General features: G+C 37.2%; 1 protein-coding gene across 5 annotated transcripts in view; it reads left to right on the top strand.

Moving 5' to 3' along the window:
- RNASEH2B (ribonuclease H2 subunit B) overlaps positions 1-16,160 on the top strand; it is a 42,950-nt gene extending 26,790 nt beyond the window's left edge. For 4 of the 5 annotated variants that reach the window (XM_066176120.1, XM_066176119.1, XM_066176121.1 and 1 more), the window contains exons 8-11: positions 2,958-3,036; positions 3,831-3,873; positions 8,852-8,932; positions 10,892-11,634. In XM_066176120.1, the coding sequence (XP_066032217.1) occupies positions 2,958-3,036; positions 3,831-3,873; positions 8,852-8,932; positions 10,892-10,999 (311 nt within the window). In that variant the 3' untranslated portion in view covers positions 11,000-11,634. Of the gene's footprint in view, positions 1-2,957; positions 3,037-3,830; positions 3,874-8,851; positions 8,933-10,891; positions 11,635-14,212 lie in introns of those variants that run through there. The other variant, XM_066176123.1, reaches the window with a different exon arrangement.
- Positions 16,161-16,541: the final 381 nt, after the last annotated feature.

Genomic DNA, 16,541 nt, shown 5'->3' with positions numbered 1-16,541 from the left:
TGTGTGCCTTGACTTTTCCAGGTTCTTTGGTATCTGCATCATTGTAATTAACAGTCGGTCTCAGCTGGGGTTCTCTTAACTTCTCCACAGTTCAAGAAGAAAGCATTTTTCTCAGTGAAATATATGCTGAAGTGCTTTGCTGGACTGAGACTGTGTTAAAGAACAGGGGACATAATTATAATATAGATGAGTTCTCACCCAGTAAGTGTGTCTGTATTAGAATGTACTTCTTTTCATTTTTTTTTTATTTATTAGGATGCATGGAATATTAGCACATTAGCATTCATAGAATTCTTCAAAATGGTGAAGGAATCTTAGGAAGTCATGGTTACAGAGAAAAGGCTCCTGGTCCAAACATTACTTTATGCAACAAATGTATGAGTTGGATGATTTTTGTGGGTGCACTGGTGTTTTACCAGCCTCAAAACACTATAAATACACACATGTGTAATTATTAAGGGCAAAATTTTAATAATATGTGTATTTAATTGTAACAATCCTGTTACCAGAAAGTCTGGTGGGATCCTGTTTGTTTCTATTCACCATTTTGCTGGGGAGGGCAATGTCCTGAATGTTACTGATATGAAATTCTGTAGAGAAACCTGAAAATGGAATAAAATTTTCCAATGTTAATGAAAATTAAGAATAGTTTAGAGCAAGGTGAACCAAAGCAAATTGTTTCTTACTACAAAGACATTCGGGAGTCTTTATGCTGTTGAAAATTAGGGAGAAACAAAGCAGCTTGCTGACAAAGTGGAAAATGAGCTACCAAGTAATGATATCAAGGAAACAACATAAATAAGATTTAAGAGGCAAATAGACACTTTTATAGAACGGAGTTTGTAATATATTGTTTTAAAAAGAGACAAAGTTGCAAACTTGTGACTTCACAGTAGCTTTTCATCTTTTTCCCAACCCCTGCTTTTTTAAAGAAGGGGGAAAGTGTCCTGGCAACAACCATCTTGATTATGCTTAAATACTTTTTCTCTGAAATTTATCATTAAATATTTCATCTCCAGTGGGTTTTTTTCCACCTTGCTTTTTATTTATAGTGACATGTTTATATTTGTCCTTTTAAAAACATTGGGTTTTCATATTTGAGAGAGCAGCATTGAAAATTGGGAATACTGGGGTTTAAAGTAGGTGAGTTTTGGAGGTAGTCCCACTGTATATGGCAAGGTGAATGACAAGAAGTCAAATGGACACATTACTCAATACTTATTTCTAATAAGACTCATTTTCTTGTCTGATCCTTTCATTGCTATGACAGTGCAATTTATTTCTGTAGAGAATTGCTTTCATAGGGGTATTTTGAAATTTCAGTGTCTTAAAATAGGTGGGTATATGTAGTTAGCATCTACAGATGTTGTAGGGCAAAAATAGGGGAGGATATAATGAAAGCAAACAGAGAAGTAGGGGAGGTTTATCATATGAGACTTGAATATTTCATTCAGAAGACAAAGAAGGGAGGTGTGCAAGTATTCGTGATGTTTGACAAAAGGTTAATAACAAAGCTAGGCTAGGGTGAGAACACAGACTCCCTAGGAGGCAAATCGTGGTATTTTTAAATTGGTAAAGGAAATCAGTGAAGATTGCTTTCAGTCAGAAATGCAAAGGGAATGGGTTTTTTATTTTGTATGAAATGGTAGCAGTTGACTTGGAGTCACCATTCAGTGTCATAATGCAAAGAGTGAAATGATGAGAATATTTTTCTTAAGCAATAAATTAAGTGCTGAGGTGAAATTGTCTTGGGTTGGAATTATTTCTTGTTCTCTCCTGACCCTAAAGTGGGCTTAGAGAGTGAAAAATCTTTGATGAATCTAGGCAGTGAAGGAAGGAGAAGTGCAGATAGGTGAAGTGCAGATAGGTGATAGTAAGAATTTATTATCAGTATAGTTGCAATGTGTATGCTGTTGTCAGTTTGTTAATGCTTTTTCCTTCAATGCCAGTTTTCATTGGGCTTTTCAGGTTAAAAAAAAAGAAAATGGTAAAGAAAAAATAAAAGAGAAATTTATCTCTGGCACTAAAGAAATAGTTCTTTGCCACCTTAAGGTTGGTATACTGTGTGTGTCTGAACTCTCTAAGTGCGTAGGCATATGAGCAGATAAACTGGCCAATTGGAGTTGAAATTAAGACATGAATTTCATTAATATCTGTCTGGCAAATGCTTCCTGTGCATGGGTGCAGTTACTCCCTTGCAGTCTCAACAACAGCAAGTTAAAAAAGCCCAGCCCACGATCAGTAAGTACTTGTGTAGAACGTGACCGGAAAAGATCTGGTTTAGGACTTCATGTTATAAAAGGGTCACTTTTTTTTTCCCCAGTCTCTCAGAAAAACATTTATAGCAGGAGTGCCCTGTACTGAAAACAGCTTCTAGTAGTTCATATTTCCACAGATAATTATCCTGTCTTGCCAGTGATGTTTAGATAGGCCTTGGCATTTTCTATAAAGTACTGAAAATTAAGTACAAGACTTGGAAATAGACTCATTGTCTCATCTAATTGTTTTCAGTTGAAGCCAGAAAATGTTCTTTGGTACTGAAGCCCTTGCCAAATAATTGTAAGATCCAGATGCTTTAAAATTAATGATTGCATGTTCTGTTGAGTCAGCTTTTTACTTTTGCAGGTTTTTAAAATTTAATTTCTCCGGAAAAATACATGATATCTAGTACTCTCAGAAAGTGAACAGCTTTTGTAAAGTACATGCAGCAGATATTAATACCATGTGCTGACAGAGTGAGTGTAGTGAGTCTTTACTTTTTAAATAAACCTACAAGTGTCATATAACATAAACTACTCGACACAGAGAAGCATCACAGTGTATCCATTAGGAGTGTGTTACTATTGATTCAACCTTGTGCCTCATGGTAGCACATGCAACATGGCTAAAGCAACAGTGACTATGTAACATGAATATTCTTTTTCTCTTCCTTCCCACTCCCTGACCTCTTCCTGAAGACTATGTACGATATGCCCATGGGTTAATATCAGAGTATATTCCTGAAGATCTGAGTAAGGAGTTGTTAAAATTCTTGGGGTGAGTATTGTTCCAGCTAGCCTATAGCTTTATGTGGCATGGATTAATGCCCATTTGGTCATTTCTGTTGAATACTGAGATTTTTTCATCATGGTTTCAGTGAATGACACTATGAGATTATACTTGCCACACTTTAAATGGGATTTTTCAAATGTAGATTATGGTGGGGTTTTTTTGCTTTCCTGTGGTGTTAAGGACTGTGAGCTGAGGGAGATATAATATTAAAGTTGGATATGTCTGTTACCACCGTTGCATGATGAAACCCTGAGTAATGTATCGTATTTTAAAGCAAGTGGGAAGAAAATCCAATAAAGCAGTTTGTCCAGAATTGTCAAGCACAAACAGCAGAGCCAGGAGTTGAGTCTTTATCCCCAGTCCTTTTTCCTTTTCCCTACTCACTCAGTGCTGCTTGGATCTAACTTACTAATCTCACCTGTGTTAGTTTGTATTTAAATCTGGAAGGTGAGCCAACATCCTCATCCTGGTGTTCCCCACCAGCAGCAGACTTGGCTTGGATCATCACTGGGACTCTTCACCTACTCATCTGTTCAGTTCTGTTCAAAGGCTTCTGTTATAGTGGCCTTTGGAAAAGTGTCCAATGTGCAGCTTGAAGCCCCATAGTTGAACAGTTTCATAAGTCAGAAATTCAGTGCATGAACTGCTTTTTTTTGCAAGTTCTTGCCATGTGTGAGCAGCTGATAACCAAAACAGCTTTCATTAAGAAGGATTTCCGAACTTTAGGTTGTGCAATTCATCTGTCTTAATTTTTTAATTTAAAATCTTTTGTTCTTCAGGCTCCCAGAACTTAGAAGCCCAGCACCAGAGCCACCACTGAAGGTAGGAGAACATTAAGGTATTGATAGATGTGTTGTTAGTTGATTTTTCTGAGTTGTTATTGAAACTGGACGAGACCAAGCGCTGGGTACAATACATTAAGTAAGATGGTCTTGTGAAAAGCCAGTCTAAAACAACGCAAGAAATTTACCAGGTAACTCATATTTTTAATAAGGAATATTTTGGTTGGTTTTCCTGCTTAAAAAAGGGGAAGGAAAGAGAGAGGCATATTTTATGGTTTTGGTCAACAGTCTTTTTCATGTGTGTTTTGCTTATTTAGTTTTATTGAGGTTGATGGGACAATATGACCTCATAGGTTTTCTTTCATATATAATTTATGAGGACCCTGAAAGGGACCTCCTGGGTCATGGATTCCCAGACAACCATGTTGGATAATCTCTCATACACTGACCATTCTTCACTGTAAGTCTCATTAGGAGTTTTTATTTCCATTACTTCTCTTGGAAGAGTGTTCTATAACCTCATTCCTCTGATGCTCAGAAACCTTTCTGTAAATTCCACCTTGAATTTATTCCTGGCAAATTTATTCCCCTGTCCTTTTGTGCTAACTTTATCATTGTTTTTGAAATTGAAATGGCTCCTTTCCCTCCCTAACATTAGTTCTCTCAGTATTTAAAGGGAAAACATATATGCTTTGTGTTTTCATTTTGAGAAGTCAGCTTGGTTGTATTAGATTGGTTCTCCATTCCCTCATTGTGGGAACATTTCTTTACACCTGTTCCAAGATGAATTGAATTGTTTCAAAGCACATGACCAGAAAAATGTGTAATTATTTCTGATAAAACCTTTACTCATACAATATGATGACATTCTTCCCTTCTTGTCTTAACTAGAAATACTTTGTCCCATTACAGGCTAGAATCCCATTTGCCTCTATTGATGTGTGTTTAGATAGCTCTCTGTCGTGCTGTGAATAGTTAAGACACACAGTTGTGGGGTTTTTTCCACTGCAGTTTTTACTTGATCAGTTCTCAGATTTACAAAAAACTCATGCAGTTAGTTTCTGTGTTCATGATCTTTTACTTCTTTACATTTAATCTCATTTTAATGTTTCCAATCTTGAAGGTTCCCTGACTTTTTTCAGTGTTATAAGCTCTTGAGGTGTTTATAATGCTACTCAGTGGTGTACATTCAGCAAATGTTAGCATTCTCTTATTTTTAATTAGTAATTCACTATTAATCTCTATCTGATCCAATGGCATTCCTTTCTGCATTATTTGCTTTTTTCCCAGTTTCTCACCTACCTTAAACTTCTTATGCAATATTTGTTTTCTGTCGTTACAGCTGCTTAAGTCGCACCATGTCAAATCCTCTGGCAATCCTTCACATTCTCTCGCCAGAAAATGTGTTATATTTTAGAAAGACGAGTTAGTAGGCATTACCTTGTTTAGTTTTTAGGCTGAGACAGGCTGAGAGGGTTGGGGTTATTCAACCTGGAGAAGAGAAGGCTACAGGGAGACCTTGGAGCTCCTTCCAGTTCCTAATGGGGGATACAGGAGAAGCTGTCGAGAAACTTTTTACAAGGGCATGTAGTGACAGGACAAGGGGCAATGGCCTTAAGCTTAAAGAGAGGGTAGGTTTAAATTAGATGTGAAGATGGTGAGGCAGTGGAACAGGTTGCTCAGAGATGTTGTGAACTCCCATCCCTGGCAGTGTTAAAGGCCGGGTTGGATGAGGCTCTGAGCCACCTGGTCTAGTGGAAAGAATTCCTGCCCATGGCAGGAGGGTTAGAGCTAGATGATCTTTAAGGTCCCTTCAAACCCAAACCACTCTGATTCTGTGTTTCATTTATTCTTTAATTATTCTTCCTTCTTTCACTTTTTTCTCCGCTCTCTTCTCCTGAGTCCTACTACAGCATTTTCTTCCTTCTTACATTAGAGATGGGTCCTTGGCTATTCTGCACTAATATGGTCCCTGCCTGATGGAACATATGCCAGGTACTGCCTCTCATCTTGTAATTTCTGATACGGCCTTCCAGCTGGATCAGCATATTGAGTTTTACTTCTGTCTTGAATAGAGTGATTTCTATTCTCTCTTCTGTCCCTATGGTTAACCTCTTCATCTTTGTTGAAAACAATTTACTGAGGCAAAGGAGTTCTTTCGTTTGGAGTCCACACATAGGTTGGCTTTAATATCTATCCAATCCCTTCACTTTCTCTTTTTTTAATTCCCTTTTTTGCCTCTGTGGCTAAACAACCTTGTACTGTTTGTTTTAATTTCCTTTCCAAGGTCTAACTCCATTTGACTTTTTGGCAGTACTTAGTCCCAGTATTACCTGACGCCTATACCGATCATTTTTTTTAATATTTCTTTTCCCCCAGTCTTTTTTCCCCCATCCATTGCAGAATTCTGCTTGCATCTAGTGTCAGTTGGATTTTTTGGGGGATGGATGGGAGGTGGTGGAATATGTGTGAATCTGTGAGCAAGGAGCCACATTTATTATGTTTAGTCTGAGAAGCTCTTTCCTCCAAGATTTTCACCTTGTTTGAATTAAAAGATCCAAAATCACTTCTTCATTCTTTTTCTTTTACCTTCCAAATGTCTTCCTCACACATCAAATCCCTTTGCTTTGCCTTAGACAAGTAAGGCATATGGTTTGCAAAGTTTGCCCCCCTAGAACCAATAACCCCACTTTTGATAATCCTTTCCATGTAATTTAAACTGGCCAGCCTATGTCTACTGAAACAAGATTACATACCACACTGGCCTTTCCTGCAATGTCCCTGCTACTTACTGAAACAAAGTCTAAAATAACCTCATTTCTGGCTGGTTCAGTGACTGTTCTGTTTAGCAGCATGTCAGCTAGCACATAGAGGAGTAATTGAGCCCTACTGTTATTAATAGCATTTGTTCCCCAATGGATATCCATAGATATGTTATTTCCATGTGGCTGGACTGTTGTTCTGGCTGCACAGTTACTTGGCCCTTTGATTCAGTTAAGAATTATCTTTATGCGTTGTAAGAAATATTAAGCACACATCAGGAGCCAACTGATAGTCATTAGCTATATAAGCATGTTAAAACAACTGTATTAAACTGCGTGTGATGTACATTCCATATTGTGTACGAATAGCTTTTATACCGTTGGGATAGTTCTGGGAATCTATTTTTAAAAACAGTTTTATTTCAGCAGTTTGGTTGCAGAGGAAATGAGGCTTAGAACTGTTCAGTTGTTGAGCAGTGAGATCTTGCTGAGGATCTGATTAATTTCCAGAGCACTGACCAGGGTGTCTGTGATGTTTCTGTGTTTAAGTCTTTGCAACTTCAGAGATTAAAACACTCCTTTATTTCACAATCTCAGAGGAGCAAGGTAGGCTTATACATGAAAACTTCTAGTCTCCTTCAGACCATTTCTGATCACTTGTGTTGACATTTCTCTTCGTGAGGGCAAGGTGTATTAACAGACATAATATCTGATCATTGTAAAATAAGGTTCTAACATGTATTTCCTGTTTTGGAAAAATAATTGCATGTTTGGACATTATGTTAAACTCTGAAGGAAGGAGAGATGTAGAAATTTCAGTGATCAGCTGAAAAGCAACTACACATTCTCTTTCTTGAACAAGAACAAGCTGGGTACAGCCTGGACTTTGTGATTTGATGATTAAATCAAAATTGCATGTTCTTTGTATTAATTGTAAGCTGTTGATCATGTGTTGTAATCATCGCACTGTCCGGTTTGTCAGCACAGGGAGTCTGGCTATTGGCAGATGATGAGAGACATTTACAAAGAATATGCAGGCTTTGCTACAACTAAACAGCAAATGTTTTGCTGAAATGCAAACATTTTTGTTGTAAGTTTTAAAAACTTGTTTATCAGATTCCAAAAAGAGGAGAAAAGTAATTCTTCATCAGATTGTCATTTGAAAATATAATCACAGCACAGTAAACAGCCTCCTAAAGAGGCTGATCCAGATTCCATTGAAATCAAAAGAAAAGGCTGCAGTTGGAACTGGTTCTAAGAACTGAGAAATCTAGGCTGCAGACCTAGCTTCTGTGCCAAAGAGAGAGGGAGGGGGAGAGAGAGAAAGATATCACAAGCACCATAAACACAATGAATAAAACAGGATCTTAAAATGTACGGTACCATCCAAGTTGCTTGCAAAATCACTTTCTTTGGCACAAAAGCTGGGAAGGCCACAGTCTAGATTTCACAGGATATTAAGGACAGGGTAGTAATATCAGATATATAATAATAATAAAAATACAGTTGTAAAATACTATATACTTTTTTTTTCCCTTTTGGAAACATACCAGAAAGTTTTCACCTTTAAACTAAACACATGCTCACAGTTTATGGAAAGAAATATTCATTTTTACGGCCTGATCATGTGAAGTGCCGAGAACCGTTCACGTGCGTTATTTCTGAAGTTAGAAGGCACACAGCACATGCAGAGTCAAACTTCTTACTATGCTGTTGGATTCAAGTGATGAAGCAGTCAGTGGGGCTGTGGCAGTGTTTCCCTGTTGCCAGCCTGTAGAAACTAATTAATTCTAAAGGCTGTGAACAAACAGACAGCGGACTAGATGATGATCCACTTGTGTTGGCAGATAGCTACAACACTGGAGTTGCTGCACAGGTCCATGAGATCATGAGCACCACAGTTCCTTGACTGTCAGGCGCTAGCTTCCAACAGCTGTTCCAGAAAGTTCTCTAAATAGACTGACACCAAAGTCACAATCATGGCTGATTTCTAACAGTCATTCTTCAGAAGGCTAGGAAGAAAATGCTTCCTCTGACACTGAATGCTCTCTTCTGAATGCTGTAAAGATGGTTTATATTCACATGTAGAGAAGACGATTGCATACAGAAATCTTCCACTCTTGCTGCAGATTCTTCACTTGATTGCCAGTCCTGTTTTGGTGCTATGGTTACATTTTAAAGCCTAAGCTTTGAACTTCCATGTGTGTACATCATAAAAGTGGCTGACAGAGCAACTTCCTCACTCTAACATTTCAGAAAAGGAAATTGTCAGATGTCCCTGTGGAACCAGAAGAAGACTATACTAAATTTAACAGCGACAATCTGAAAACCAAAAAGGTAAGCAATCCTTGCATTCATACATGTTTTGCTGAAGTGTAGATTAATACCAAATACTAGCACTGAGTGTTTAACTTTCTCCTTCAAAACACATCACAAATACAAAACAAATACAAAATTGTCTGACATCTCTAATTATATCTCTTTGAACTTTTCTTTCAGGTTTAGTGTGACTTTGACAGTTTTAATTTCCTATTCTGAACTGTTTTGTACTATTACTGCTGGGCTGTATTTCACCAGTGAATATTCCAGTGAGCCTTGCAGACTCAGACACACTTGTTAAGGTGTTCAGCTAATGTTTGCAAAGCTCTTTGAGATCTTTAGATGAGAAATCCTATGGTTTATTGATAACAACTGTTAAATTTCAGTTACTCAAAAAAGAAACAAAGATGGCAACATTTGCTTAAATTCCAAGGGATGCTAGGACAGGCTTTATTTTTACATAGAAATATTGCTTATGCACTTACTTATGTCAACTTAATGAAGTTAAATCAACACAGAACTTACTGATTGCCAGCTCCAGTGCATGTTTGGAGGCCAATCCAAATCTGAGTCCAGCTTTGCCTGCCACTGTACTATTCTTAGGAGAGCAACAGAGATGTGAAAAGAAATAGATCCTCTCTGTGTCTGCCAAAGCTGTGAGGCTTGTACTGGCTTATTTCTCTGAACATTGAAAGAAAATGAATCTTCCTCCAATCCGTGGGGAACTGAAAAGGCCTGCTGTGCTGGTCTTGTGACCTTCAGTCTAATGCTGACTACTCGTTATCCCTTTGCAAAGAGAAGCAGCTGGTGACAGATACATTCTTTCCTCCCCCCAAAAGCCCAGATTTTATTGTTTTTTACTCATTGCACATTTTTGTTTGGAAGTAAGAGGATTGCCCTCTAAGTGAAGGTGATAAATAGTTTAAAATATGCATGTTTTCCCCTCCCCACATTATATACTATAGCTTTTGAACTTAGCATAAAGATAGAAATAAACTGAGGAGAGATAATTCATTTTAACATTAAATATGATTTACTTCTGAAATAATGAAGCACATTGATGAGGGAATCTGGGAAAGAAAAGATAGCCCTTGGACTCTGTACAGTGTACTACTCTTTTTAAAATACTTTGGCAGTAGTTTTGTTTGTAGAGTAACACAGACAATCATACAGTTGTTGCCTATCTCCATCATATCCATAACCATCTAGCTGATCCCAAGTACTGTTATTGTGAAGTCCTGCAGACTGAGGAGTATCATAAAGAAAGGTCAATGCAAAGTTTTCTTAATAGGGAAAGCAGCTAGAGATTTAAAACATAACGCTTTCAAATACAAGAAAGAAAAGAGGTCAGCTCTATAAAATGTGGTTCATAAAATGTGTTTTAGGTGTAGAGGTCTGGGAAGTTGTCCCTGTGGCCTCAAAAGTGCTTTGCAAACATTAGTTACCTTCTTCATTCCTAGTTCTTCCATCTCTTTTCCCTTTATTTCACTGTGCATAGAGTCTTTGATAGTAAATCAGTGTGAATTATTCATCATCCGTAATGCAGGTCTGTAATTCAGCCTGCTGACAGCATAATCATGAGATTGAGTCGGAGGGTACAGAATGCATCTGTTCTATTGCATGCATTATTCTTCTTAACATACACTCAGGGTTTATCCCAAAGTAAACGTTTGATTTGGGATACCTCATTCTGCAGAAAGGAGAGATGTTTCGCCTCCTTGTCCTTGTAGTTTGTTTTCTGTCTTTGTTTGAGGTTAAGTAATTCATGACAAGTATTCTTCAGTTTGAATAATCTCAATTTCGTTTTTTAATGTTTTTCGCCTACAATTCAAAGCCTGCATAACATTGTCTTTACGGCTATATACTAAAAAAGCAATTCAGCTTATTGCTTGACTTCTGTATTTAGGAGTTTGTAGCATCTGTTTCCCCCCTATGGAGATGCTGTTTAACTGTTTCTGTTTATCATTTCACTCACAGGCAAACACCAAGATGTCTGCAGCACAGAAGGCTCTTGCCAAAGTTGATAAGAGTGGAATGAAATCCATTTCTGCTTTCTTCAGCTCCAAACCTAAAACATCAAAATAAAGACTTGTTCTTGAAAGAATTTTATACAGTGGTTATTTTTATGTTAATCTGAAGATGTCTCCTGGAGTTTTTTGTTAGTATAGTGTATGCAGGGCATGTCTGGGTACGTGGTGGAGTGTGATGGAGAGGTCTGTGAGCTGGCAGAGCACAGAGCTGTTGGGCCTTAGTGGGACAAGGCAGTACCATGATATCAGATATTCCAGCCTGGATTGGGAAGATGGCTCAGCTGCATTGTGCTGTGAGCTGAGAAGAAAGGCTTAGCAGGGTACCATACTGGGCTGTTACTCCTTCTAGAGCAAGCCCAGTCAAGCCCACCACAGTTTTCTCCATTACACTTCATTCTAGGCTGAAAACTTGCCCACCTTTGATGATTTTTTTTTTTAATTCATAAGGAGCATTATTTTTTTAAAACTTTCTGAAGTTTTTTACCCAGTATTACACCAGAGTAGGATGGGATCATTGCATTTTTATTTTGACAGAAGTAAAAGTGCTGATGTAAGCATTGTCATTGGTGGCATTTTATTGAGGCAAAGATACTCTCTGTATTGGGATTTGGGTGGTTTTCAATATGCTGGAAACAAATGGCAATGAATGTCAGTGTGCATGTAATGCAATAAAGTGCTTTGTGTAACAAACTTGTGCTTGCTATATTTGCTGTATGCTTCAAGAGTTAGGTTGGGTTTCAGCACATTTTTAAGTGGTTTTGGTATTTTCCTGTGTAAATATTTTAATCCTTTAAGAGTTCTGGCATCTCTTTGGCTTTACATGATAAATCTCTTAGCACATATTGATATGGGGGTATTTTTATGTTTAGTTCCAAGGTCAAGAGGTTCTTATGTAAATAATCAGGGAAAAATTGATTTAAAGGCAAGAATGGGTGAAGCTTTTTTTTAAGAACCCTGTTTGGCGTTGGATGCAAAAGCTTAAGTGTCTTAGATAAGGTTTAATTTTACAAAGTTTTGCACAAGGTAGGATACACTTAAAGTGCACAATCCACTGTTTTCTGTGTTTTTTCATCATTACAGAGTATTCCTGTGTATTTAGAGTGATAGCTGATGTTGCAGCTTCCTTCAATCACAGAATTGAAAAAGAGATGGAGTCACTGGGATCATTTGTACAGATCTAGCCAGTTCTGCACAACACTCAATGTCATCCACTAGTTGTTGTACTGAGCCATTACTGTGGCTCAACTACAATGTGTGTTTTTGAAATACACTCTTAAAACACATCATTCTTTTCTACTTCAGCTCAGTAGAGAATCTGCTTGTATCTGTTGGTAATGCAAGTTTCCGAGAAATTGGGAATTCCCCCTTTTTGAGTAACTATGCCATTTTTCCGCTTCAGACTTACTTGCTGTCATTTACAACCCTGGGATTACAGTGGTGTCTGTTAGGTTAAGAAGCTCTGTGGCGCTCTCTTCCAACCAGAAATGAAAGTGAAGCTTTGCTGTGTGTTCTGTGCAGTTTTGTAGTCATCGTTGGGTTTTGTAGGCCTTTCAAACTGGTGTTTTTTACAAAGTGTCAGATGTAGTTTGTAAATGCGCAGAGGGTCAGCACGGTTAGAATTCCAGATAGAAGAAAATACTTGGAAATCTACAGAATTATTATCTCTGATAATAAATAGTGTTTGATGAGTGCAGAATGAGCAACTGTGGTTATGAACTGGAAGGGCTCTATTTTAGAAAACATTAAACCTCCCAAATTCATATGAGCAGAAGGGATGCAGTTTTGAAAAACACCTGTCAAAAATGCAGGATAATGCTATGGGGGAAAAAAGGAAAAAGAACTGGCACATTTTGTCCTGTTAATGGAGAAGTTCTGTGCAGTAAGCAACAAGTTAGGGAGTGTTTTGGTAAAAAAAAAGAGTTGTGTATTAATGAAAAGCCACCTCTGAGCACTAGAAGATGCTGAGAAAGCAGACAAGCATTGGATGGGTGCTTGTTGGAAAACCAAGAATGGGAGAGAATTATGTTGGATACAGGAAGTATGGGGCTGAACAGATACATGGTAGAAGCTCTTCTAGATATTTAAACATGCTAGTTTTAGAGGTTTGGGTTTTAACAGTTCAGAAGTTTTGTGAAATAAATTTTGCAAATGCACCTTTTCATTGAACTGTTCAAGAACCTTCTATGAAGAAGTCCCAGTTTCTCTGGTCAGAATTTGGGACAGAGAGAGAACAAATCTGATGGAGATGAGAGGCCTTTGTGCTGACTTCTGATCTGGGGTACCAGGTTGTTTTCTTTCCTTGCTCTATACATGCCTTTCACATCTGCTGCTGTGCTCAAGGACTAAGTCTAGAGTTCTTCCTCTGTGCGGGGATGCATTTTGCCTTAGTGCCACATCTCGACTTCAGCTGTCAGCTATGCTGTAACTTACCACAATAGTAATTTTATTAGTGACTCTGCTTTTTGTTGAGCAGGAATTTGTGCATGACAAAAAAAATAAGCCATTTCCAAAAACCATTAGAGCATTCACATGAAAACAAAAACTCTTTTCCCTTTAGGAAAGCATGAAATACATTTAGTAACTTTGAAACTTCCTCAACTTGTAGCTGTAAGAAGTTACGAAGAACATATGATACCAAGTGCATAAAACAATATTTCCTACCACAATAAGGATTTAAATATAGTTACCCTGCCTGGCCAGCAGTAGCAGTAGGTCTTTATGAAGTGCTGCTTTGCTATTTCTTCCTTGATTAGCGTAGTATGGAGCAATATGCCAGCATTATTATAGAAATGTGGTCTTACTTTATTTCTTTTTCTGGGTTAACGTGACATCTCTGCATGTTCATGTAAATATCTGATGAACTGTGATGCTTTAATAGCTGTTTATCTGGGATTAAATAGCTCTTACATTTCCACTTTTTTAGACTTTGCATGAAAAATGGGTTGTCATGAGTGGGCATGGAAAACAGGGAAATACAAGCGCTGACTTAGGGATTTGTAAGGGTCAAACTAGCACATCATTTTCAGTCTTAAGTAATAAACGTAGTTCTATTTCTAGAAGTGATTGGTGATTTGAATATTTTCAGTGGAAGAGGTGGCATCGTTGGCAGAATTTGCATTCAGATCTGAAATCTGGAAGGGTTCAGTTGTGCTTGTTTTCAGGTGTTCAATTGCATCTGATGTGATGTTTATTGGAGCAAAATTAAATGCATGGATGGTTATTTGAATAAAGTAATCTTTTTGACTAGGATTTTCTCTTTCCTTTGTAGATGCCTGAGAAAAGATGTACAAAGAAGAAATGAAAGGAGCATAAGGAGACTCACTTATATTATTGTAGCTTGCCATAATCACAAAGATGCTTTTGAAGGCTTTTTTTACGCACTTTCTGAAAAATAAATGCTTGACATCAGACATGCCCTGTTCCAAGAAAAAGCAAATCTCAGCAGATTAGCATTGTTAAATATGCGGTGTGTTAAACATACACCGCTTCAAATTTTATAGCTTACACACGATTGGTCTATCGGGCCCTTCCAGGAAAGCACTTACGAGCACGCCTAATGTTAAGCACATGAGCAGTGATCCTAAAGTCAGACGTGTTGTTCGTGTGAGTAAGTGCTTTGCTGGATCAGTGCCTGAAGCCTTGTTAGGTGCTGAGCATCCTGATCCATATCCAGCAAAGCACTTAGGTCCATGCTTATCTTGAAGTGGAAGACCCAGTCTAATATTTGTGCATTAGTGTTCACCATAAAATCTCTCTTGGCACAATGACTCATATGCTTAAAATTAAGCACCTGCCCAAGTATTTTGCAAGGTCAGACCAACTGCATCCTTGAGCAAGTCCTAAATATTTGATTTTCTATTAAATTTTTTGTACTTATTTTTGTAATAGAATTGATGTTTTTAGTGACCGTAATCACAAGTTTTAGAAGCTGTATAGCAAAATATGTTTGTTTAGCATGTTCTATGCAATTTTCTTCTTTCTTTTTCAAAATCTATCCAAATTCAGAAAAGTGGCCTTTTCGGATGAGAGGTCCAGTTTTCAGTCATAAAATCAACCAAAATGGAAAAAACCCTCAATGTTGACTCTTTTTAGGGCCTTTAGATTTTTAAAAATTATTTAACTGAGTTTGATTTACACAATTTTTTTCCAATGCTAACATGTTTTACAGAAGGTGTCACCTAGCTCAGGTTGTGTGGACAGTCTGACTCTTAAGTGCTAAAGCTTCGGGTAGGTTGTGTGTTCAGAAGGGCAGATGGAGATGCTGTAATTTTTATTTTACTTCTTTTATTGTAAAGGATTGAAGCATTACAAACATGTATAAAATAAGGTGCATTTTGTTTTAAGAACTAAATCAAAACCTATGTAATTCTTCAGGTTAAAAAAAAAAACAAAACAAAAAACCTTATTGTCCTTTTTTTATTGATCTAAGTGACACTTTCTGTGGAGTGAGTTTAAACCAAAATGTCAGCCTGAGTCTACATGAAACATGTGGAAAGTGGATGCTAATGAGATCCTGAAGAGATTTGTGTCAAATGCAGTCTGATGTTCTTAACTTAAATAACTGTATATCAAACTACTATTAATATATGACTCTTTGCTAGAGAACTTTTTAAAGTTAATAATTGACAGGATTTTGAACAGAATGAATATTTACTTCTGTAAATTCCAACTCTGACCCCAGTTCACAGACACCTACAGCAAGTGACTGAAATGCTTGGTAAAGCTTGAATGTATTTGAAGTGTTCTAGGTAAAATGTAAAGAATATTTTACATCAACTGTAGCAAATTTTGCCTAACTTTGAGTAAAGAAGAATTCCAAGAAGAGTTTATTATGACCTTGCTGAAAACTGAATTCCAAGATGGAGGCCATAGCTTATTCAACTTTCTTTTCAATTGATTCTATTCACCTCTGTTTCAGAATATGAAAAACCTGTTTAGAAATCATATATGAAAGGAAATGTAATCTCAATGCCTATTTTAGGAATTTGCACTGAAGTATTTTTGTTAGTTTGGTGAACCAGTGTGCACTTTCCCTTTTTAAGGAAAAAATATTTATTTTAACATTGTTTTTAGGAATACTGCAGGAATATTATATGGGTCCAAAGTGAAATTTTTATTTTTCTAGCTTACATTAAAAAATGCTTGGTATATGAATTAAGATGATATATTTCAGTATGTGGTTCCATATTTTTGTAAGATTTTATTTCTAATTCATGTACAAGAAAGAAATAAATGCCTTTGGAATAATTTGTTGATTATTTCTTCACTAGTATCACAGAGAAATGCAAAGAAGAAGGCGGTGCAGTCAGGCTACTGATGCTGTTACCCTCTGTTTTGGTTTAGGAAGACAGGTATCTGCTAGGTAAAATTACAATTAGAGGCTCTTTGGCAAAGATTTGGGAAATAGGAATAGCAGTTCTTTACTAGTATGTAATACAAAGCAAACAAACACAAAAAAAACTCCCCCCCCCACCAAACAACTACAGCATTAATGACAAACGACAACAGTACCAAGAACTTTGAGGGCTTTGTTTCACAAAACCCAGAGCAGTTTGGTTTCGGTGTCCCTGCAGGATCTTCAGAGCACCAAGTTGGAA

This window comes from Chamaea fasciata, unplaced genomic scaffold (assembly GCF_029207755.1).
Source record: "Chamaea fasciata isolate MVZ Bird 193981 ecotype frontalis unplaced genomic scaffold, bChaFas1.0.hap1 SCAF_2, whole genome shotgun sequence".
In the NCBI taxonomy this organism is placed as follows: Eukaryota; Metazoa; Chordata; class Aves; order Passeriformes; family Sylviidae; genus Chamaea; species Chamaea fasciata.
This window is presented reverse-complemented; position numbering and strand designations above follow the sequence as displayed.